Genomic DNA, 8,291 nt, shown 5'->3' with positions numbered 1-8,291 from the left:
AACTTTAACTGAAAAGTGATCCCTGTTAAATATAAGAGTGGGAAAAAGAGAGGGAGGAGATGTACAATTGGGGACATGCTCAATCGGACTTGCCCCAAATGGTGGAGTTAGAAATGTGACAGGGGATTCCAATACAATCCCATCAGGGTGGCATGTACCAATGCCATCTCACTAGCCCAAGTGATCAATTTCAGTTCACAATTGATGACTCTGATAGGTCTAAGAGTCAAAGGGATCACACAAACAAGACTAGTGTCTGCTAATACTAAGGGATAGAATAAAAAAGGGAGAGAAGGATCCAACATGGGAAGCGGGATACACAGCAGACTCATAGAATGGCAGATGTCCGAAACAGCACTCTGGCCTAGAATCAGCCCTTAAGGCATTCGGATCTGGCTGAAGAGCCCATGAGAGTATTGTAGGCATGGAAAGCCAAGACACCATGGAAAAGAAAAAAAAGAAGAAGAGCTAAATGAAAGATCTCTGTGAGTGAGATCCCAGTGGAAAGAACGGGGCCATCAAAGAAGGAGGTACCTTTCTCTGAAGGGAGGAGAGAACTTCCACTTTGACTACGACCCTATCAGAATAAGATCAAAGTCAGTGAACTCTAAAGGCTTCCACAGCCTTGGCAACTCATGATTAGAGCCTAGGGAGATTACTGACGCCATAAACAAGAGTGTCAAATTGTTAAGTCAGCAACAGGAGTCACTGTGTACTTACATCTCATGTGGGATCTGTCCTTAATGTGTTGTCTAATGTGAAGTGATGCTATAACTAGTACTGAAACAGTATTTTTACACTTTGTGTTTCTGTGTGGGTACAAACTGATGAAATCTTTACTAAGTATATGCAGAATCAATCTTCTGTATATAAAGATAATTGGAAATGAAAAAAAAAAAAAAACAAAACCTGGTGTTAAATTGGAAATTGCATAGAAAATTAATTAATTTTTAAAAAATATCATGTAGGATCTCTAACTTTAATGTGCTGTACACTGTTATTTAATGCTATAACTAATATTCCAACAGTATTTTTTCACTTTGTGTTGCTATGTGGGGGCAAACTGTTGAAATCTTTACTTAATATATACTGAACTGATCTTCTGTATATAAAGAGAATTGAAAATGAATCTTGATGTGAATGGAAGGGAAGAGGGAGCGGGAAAGGGGAGGGTTGCGGGTGGGAGGGAAGTTATGGGAAGGGGGAAGCCAATGTAATTCATAAGCTGTGCTTTGGAAATTTATATTCATTAAATAAAAGTTTTTAATAAAAAAAAATCACTTCACTGATGTTAGCCAATGAGAGGCCATAGAATCTAGAATAGAATATTCGAGAACATGCACAAGCAGGTGTCTGTGCTTTTGGCCATAGCTTGGCAAATATCTTAATTTTTAAAATCACTTCACTAATGTTAGCCAATGAGAGGCCATAGAATGTTCTAGAACATGCACAAGTGGATTTCTGTGCTTTTTGGCCATAGCTTGGTGACTGGGCACAGCCTTTCATTCAATGCCTAAGAAAAACACTAACAAAGCCAGAGTACAAGAAGCCATATTTCTTTATATTTGTGAGATGCCAAAAAAAATAGTCACAGAAAATGCTTTTTCATATCAAAAATGAGGGAAATGTTACATTTGATACATTATGAAGTCTATTTTTAGAACCTGTTTAGCAAGGATTTGGTCAAAGAAACCAAAATGGCTGTGCCTAAGAAAGAAGAATTAAGAAATTCTCTGTCCTGTGTTGAGTTCGAAATGAATTTTATGTAGACCTTCTAGAATATATATTTATAAATGTCTAATTTTATGTATTTTTCAAAATGACAAACTGGAATCCAAGGGGAAAGTGTTGAAGAGTGTAAGTATGCAAATTATAGAAGAACCAGATTTTTCCTGTTGCCACTTCCATCCCGCTTTTTTTTAACTGCAAAACTACTTTTGACCAGCAGGGTTGATATGTTTCAGTATTGGAGTTTTTGTTTTTTTTTCACTTCAGAAGGGAAAAGTGTATTAAAGATTTTTTTTTTTTAATAAAATATGCTACTCTTCATTTTCATGAAGGCAGTGAAATGTTCAGTGGTATTTCCCCAAGTTAAATCTTGTGCCGTGATGAATAAAATGTTACGCAGAGGCTCTGTTCCCTGGCTCTAAGTGTGATGATGAACTCACACCCCGTTCTAGACATGGACTTCACTCTCCAAAACCCCAAAGTTACAAAGAAATGGAAATTCTATTTTATATATATTATATATATATGATATCAGGTAACTTGGGGCCATATATATATATGATATCAGATATCTTGGGACCATCAAATCGGTGACCCCGAAGCATTTAGAAACTTATAATTATAATTTATAATTATTTGTTAAAAGTGAAGGGTGAGGGCCGGCATCATGGCTCACTTGGTTAATCCTCTGCCTGTGGCGCCGGCATCCCACATGGGTGCCAGGTTCTAGTCCCGGCTGCTCCTCTTCCAGTCCAGCTCTCTGCTGTGGCCCGGGAAGGCAGTGGAGGATGGCCCAAGTGCTTGTACCTCACAATCCCTGTATTACCTCACGGTCCCTGTATTGCCTCAGGATCTCTGTATTATCTCACGATCCCTGTATTACCTCATGGTCCCTGTATGATCTCACGGTCCCTGTATTACCTCACTATCCCTGCTGTTTCTAGACAGAAGACTTAGCTTCATTTTACCATATATAAATATTTTGATGTAGAGTTTAAGGCTGTTGGATTTTTTTTTAGAAAACTCCACACCAAACCAATGCCACCAGGAAATCCAGACCAAATTAAGTGTTCGGATGCTGAAGTCCATTCACTAATCTCACACAACAATATTCAGGATAAATGAAAGGATTTAATATTACCAACACTGTTTTGAAGTTCCTGGGACATCATGGAAATAATGTGCCTCTCAGGAAAAAAAAAAATAGTTTCCGTCTCAAACGGAACAGTGCTTACGAAGTCCAGCGCCACCAAGCGACTTTCATTCTGTCCCACGCGGCTGAGAATGAATCCAGGGCGGGCCGGACGTCCAGGATGGTGAACTGGTAATCCTTGTTGACTTCGCCACCGTCATAGTAGTCGATCACGTATCGAACTTCCGTCCCACAGCGGTCGACGATCCAATCGTGCCGGTCGAAAGGCAACTCATACCTGATACGAAGACACAGTGGTCAGAGTTACTGGCTGTGCCTTCCACCCTGGCTTAATCAATGAGGAAGACTGATCTATAACGGCCTGGGAGGGCAGTGGAGGATGGCCCAAGTGCTTGGCCCCTGCACCCGTGTGGGAGACCAGGAGGAAGTGCCTGGCTCTCGGCTTCAGATTGGCGCAGCATGCCAGCCATGGCGGCCATTTAAGGGGTGAACCAACAGAAGGAAGACCTTTCTCTCTGTCTCTCTCTCTCTCTCACTAACTCTGCTTGTCAAATAAAAAAAAAAAAAAATCGCACCAAAACTTACCCCATCCAGGAACGAATCCTTGCCCTTGGTGAATACTCTCTGGCCTTCCCTCCAAACCGGATCAAGGAGGGACCACAAGGACACTCTCTAGAAAAACCCCATATGAGACAAGACTGTTAAGATATTATCTTTAGCAAAGATGACGTTCCAGTCTGACGTACTTTTCTCTGTCTGCATTTCGCAGAGTTGTATCACATTTACTTCTAAAATGATTCAAAGACATCAGTGCCCCAAATCATTGGAACGACACATTCAGACTCGGGAAATCAGAGAGGTGCTGGAAGGACTAAGAGCTCCAACATACGCCGCATGAAGGACTTCCCACTTCAGAATCTCCTTCCAGGCCTGCTCGTTGTTCTGATTGTGGATTTTAATGATGTTGTGCATGTCTCTCTGACTGATGTCTTCATCCTTCCATTTCCACCTAGGAAAGAACAGGAGGTGAGATGGGACGACTCCCATTCCTAGGGACAAAAAGTTAACCCGCATATTTGTAAGACAACTGATTAAACATGATCCTTTAGGAAAGAACTAAGAATGTTCATTTTCACCAAACTGAACGGATTCAAGACTCCTTTTTAACTATAAATCTAATAAATATTGTGTTTATATTATATAAACATAAATAAAATTTATATTATATAATACTTATATTTATATAAATATTTTATATTTTATATTAATAAATTTATTTAAATTTAGTAAGTTTAATAAAATATTTTATATTTTTATATTATATGTATTATTTTAAATATTTCATATTCACTTATTTATATAAATATAAATATAAATAAAAACTTAATAGACATATGCTGAAAACAAAGATTAAAGGTTCATCTCAACCTCATTTTCCTGAGCCAGCAAAACAAAGACTCATAGAAATACTAAGAAATCACCTATTTTTTATTCCACATTTTTTCAATGAGTACCACTTCTTAATGATTCTCTCACTTTTTTCCAAGCCTTTTATATAACATTTTTTGTGTGTGTTTTTTTAAATGATGACAAGCTCTGAGAGTTCTGAAAAAGCCATTAATTACTCTGAACGGATTAACTCATACACTCTTCCTGTATGTTTGGGGGTTAAAACCTCTTAACAATTAATTCTGAGATAAATGTGGTGAACCCATTGATATTCAAAACGACATGCTCCCTCACTTACCCCTTCCTTAACATTGCATTCCAAAACATCTGTTCCGAGGGATAAACCCACTTTTTCTCGGAACCTGCTCTCGGAATGGACGACTCCTCCCTGACAGTCGACAAAGCAAAAGGCTGATCTGGGGCTGGTGTTTGGTTGGCTGGTGGCATCTACATAAAACAAGCACATTTTTTTTTTTTTTTTTTGGACAGGCAGAGTTAGACAGTGAGAGAGAAAGACAGAGAAAGGTCTTCCTTCCTTTGGTTTACTCCCAAATGGCCACTACGGCCAACCCACTGTGCCAATCCGAAGCCAGGAGCCAGGTGCTTCCTCCTGGTCTCCCATGCGGGTGCGGGGCCCAAGCACTGGGGCCATCCTCCACTGTCCTACTGGGCCACAGCAGAGAGGTGGACTGGAAGAGGAGCAACCGGGACAAAACCAGCACCCCAAATCATTGGAACTAGAACCCGGGGTTCCGGTACCGCAGGCGGAAGATTAGCCAAGTAAGCCGCGGCGCCGGCCTCTCACTGATCACGAGAGTCCATCTCTCAATATGTCCCATAAAGGCTGGGTTACCAGATTGGAAGGATCCAGGTCGTCCTTGGCCTTGAACCGGGCGCCCGTGACGGGACACTCCACGTACTCGTATGCGCGTTCCTGGTGAGCAGGCACGGAATAGGTTTTCTTCTCATGCTGTGAGTCAGACGGTCCTACGGTCACCGGACAACCTGAAATCACCAAGTCCACAACCAGCGTGAGCATCAAGGACACGTAGCTCTCTAACTGCATCTCTCTCTCTCTCTTTTTAACTGTATCTCTCTCTCAAGAGCTGAATCTCTGGGGATTTTACAAAAAAAAAAAATAAAAAATGGAATCAAAGGATATGTCGGATGCAAAAGAAAATTTTCTTAAATCCATGCACATGAGGAATCTTCAAAAAAAAAAAAAACTTCGTGGACTCGAACTCTGCCTGTGAAAAATAAAAAAACAAAAATAAAAACAAAAACACCTCATGGACTCTAACTCTGCCTGTCAAAAAAAAAAAAAAAAAAAAAAAACTTCATGGAAATTTTTCCTTGGTCGACAAAGGGTCAGCAAAGGGTCAGTGACCTGTGGCTTTCCCGTCATGCATCGGGCACTCGGAAGGAGGGGATACAGTCTGCTGCCCAGGAGCTTTCGCCGTCTCTGCCGCCGGAGTCGATGTAGACGCGCCCATGACTGGAATCCGGGTTGATTCCACACAGTTCTTAACCCGCAGCTGCCGAAACAAAGAGACGGATTAACGCGGGCGCCTGGGCCGGGTTCCGGGTGGCGGGGATGTGGGCGAGGAGAAACCACGTCATAGCGAGGCGACTGCGTAGGGGTGGGGGTCTCCGCACCTCAGGCCTCCGCCGGGCTGCTCCGTGACGCCGGCGCCACCTCGAAACCGAGCCCAGAGGGCCGCTCCCTGCCGGCCGCGGCAGCCACTTTCTCTTTCGCTCGGTCACAGCTGTCAGCCGGGTCACCGCCGGCCCTGGCGTGCGCGCGCGCTTCTACTTCCGTTTCCCGAAGGCGGGACTTCCGGGCGCAGCGCGCCTGCTGATAAAACGCGGCGTCCATCACTCAGGGAGCGTTGGAGGAGGGGGCCGAGGGCGATTCCCACCCGCCCTCTTCTCTCTGACCTATAAGAGCGAGGCCCCGCTCCTTAGCCCTGCCTCCTGGCCGGGCGCCCTTTTCAACTGGTAATAGCTGTACTCGCGACATTGCCACCATGGGCCAGGGCTGGGCCAGACCGGAGCCAGGAGCCGGGAGCTTCTTCTAGGTCTCCTACATAGTTGTAAAATGTTAATCAAGAGGCATATGTCTTTTCTCTCAAAGTGGTTTATATTTTCTGTGAAAATTCGCCAGTGTTTCACAATTCCTTCTCTTTCCCACAATTCCATGTTTCCTATTAGCATAATTTCTCCCCTATCAGCATATCTTCTCCCCTATTAGCATATCTTCTTCCCCATTAGCATAGTTTCTTCCCCATTAACATATTCTCTCCTTTAGCATATTTTCTCCCCTATTAGCATAATTTCCCCTATCTGCATATTTTCTCCCCTATTAGCATATTTTCTCCTCATTAGCATATTTTCTCCACTATCAGCATTTCTTCTCCCATTACCATATTTTCTCCCGTATTAGCATAGTAATTCTGTCCCCTTATAACATCCTTTCACACAATTTCCTATATCTCCCTCAGTTCTCTCTCCAGTACATCTCTCCACTGCTATAATTTGTTTTCTCTCACAACACTTGATCACGCCCTCAATACGCTGTCTCTCCCATAATTCCTATCTCTTTGACAATGCTATTTCTCCCACAATTCTCTGATTTTCCCACAGTTCTCTGTTCTTTCCTACAATACCTCTCTCTCTTAAGTCCATGCTTCTCCCACAGCTCTCCATTTGTTCCCACAATGCCTTGTTTCTGTCAAAGTTCCCTCTACTTTCCCATAGTTCTCTGTCCCACAATTCTTTATTTGTCCCACAATTCTCGGTTCTTTTTCACATTGCCTTGTTTCTCTAACAATTCTCTGTCCCACAGTTCTCTTTCTCCCACAGTGCTCTGCTTCTCCTACAATTCACTTTTTCCCCCACAACTCCCTGTCCCACAAGTCTCTATTTCTCCCACAATGCCTGCTTCTCTTATCATTCTCTCTTCTTTCCCACATTACTCTGCTTCTCTTACATTTTCCTATTCTTCCCACAATTCTCTACTTCTCCCACAATGCCCCACTCCTCCCACAATTCTCTGTTCTTTCCTACATTGCCCTATTTCACAGTTCTCTCTTCTTTCCCATAATTCTCCACCCAACAGTTCTCTACTTCTCCCACAATGCCCCGCTTCCCCCACAATTCTCTTCCTTCTTGTATTTCCCATAATTCCACAAAACTTTGTTCTCTCACATCTCTCTACTCCCACAATTCTTCATTGTCTCACAACACTCCATTGTATTTCACAATTCTGTCATTCCCCGTCCATCTCGCCATGTTCAGGTCTCTCCCACAAGTCTTAACTCCCCCTCACAATTTCTCAGAGAGACCTGGACTTCTCTGTCCTGCATCTCCATGCTTTCTCAAGCTCTGTCTCAGAGGAAGATATTGTATGGGCCAATGGCCAGAGCTCAACAAGCCAGTAGAAACATTTATTTTTGCCCTGTTTTCAAAAGGAACTTTTGTCCTTTCTAGACATCATTTCTTTCTATAATAATTAGTTTCTATTTAAGAGACAACATTCATTGCCGTTGCTCAGTTGCCTTTTGGATGAGTCATTTATCAAAAGTATGTAGAAGGAGTTTAGAAATTTTAACCACTCTTGAAAAGTTGATCAAGACTTGAAATAGAAAAGTCGGATGCAAAGGAATGAATGGGCTAACCAAAAAAAAAAAAAAAAAAAAAAAGTAAGATTTAAGAAAAGAGGACCGAAATGTAAGATGCAAGTCATGCCCTCATTTCAAAGCCTCAGAGGAAAAAAAAATAGAACAGATAAGAAATGGTCGGAGCCTTAGGCCGGCGCCGCGGCTCACTAGGCTAATCCTCCGCCTTGCGGCGCCGGCACACCGGGTTCTAGTCCCGGTCGGGGCGCCGGATTCTGTCCTGGTTGCCCCTCTTCCAGGCCAGCTCTCTGCTGTGGCCCGGGGAGTGCAGTGGAGGATGGCCC

General features: G+C 42.8%; 1 protein-coding gene across 1 annotated transcript; it reads right to left on the bottom strand.

Moving 5' to 3' along the window:
- Positions 1-2,839: 2,839 nt before the first annotated feature.
- Positions 2,840-6,122, bottom strand: LOC133770422 (holocytochrome c-type synthase-like). Its single transcript, XM_062206562.1, has 7 exons — positions 5,987-6,122; positions 5,718-5,865; positions 5,184-5,335; positions 4,629-4,777; positions 3,771-3,890; positions 3,467-3,553; positions 2,840-3,158 (listed from the first exon to the last, which is right to left on the bottom strand). Exons 2-7 carry the CDS (start codon positions 5,821-5,823, stop codon positions 2,960-2,962), a joined length of 813 nt encoding a protein of 270 aa, XP_062062546.1. The 5' UTR covers positions 5,824-5,865; positions 5,987-6,122; the 3' UTR covers positions 2,840-2,959.
- Positions 6,123-8,291: the final 2,169 nt, after the last annotated feature.

The sequence above is a fragment of the Lepus europaeus genome, chromosome 11 (assembly GCF_033115175.1).
Source record: "Lepus europaeus isolate LE1 chromosome 11, mLepTim1.pri, whole genome shotgun sequence".
In the NCBI taxonomy this organism is placed as follows: Eukaryota; Metazoa; Chordata; class Mammalia; order Lagomorpha; family Leporidae; genus Lepus; species Lepus europaeus.
The sequence above is the reverse complement of the archived record's forward strand: the minus strand, read 5'-3'. Positions and strand labels throughout refer to the sequence as shown.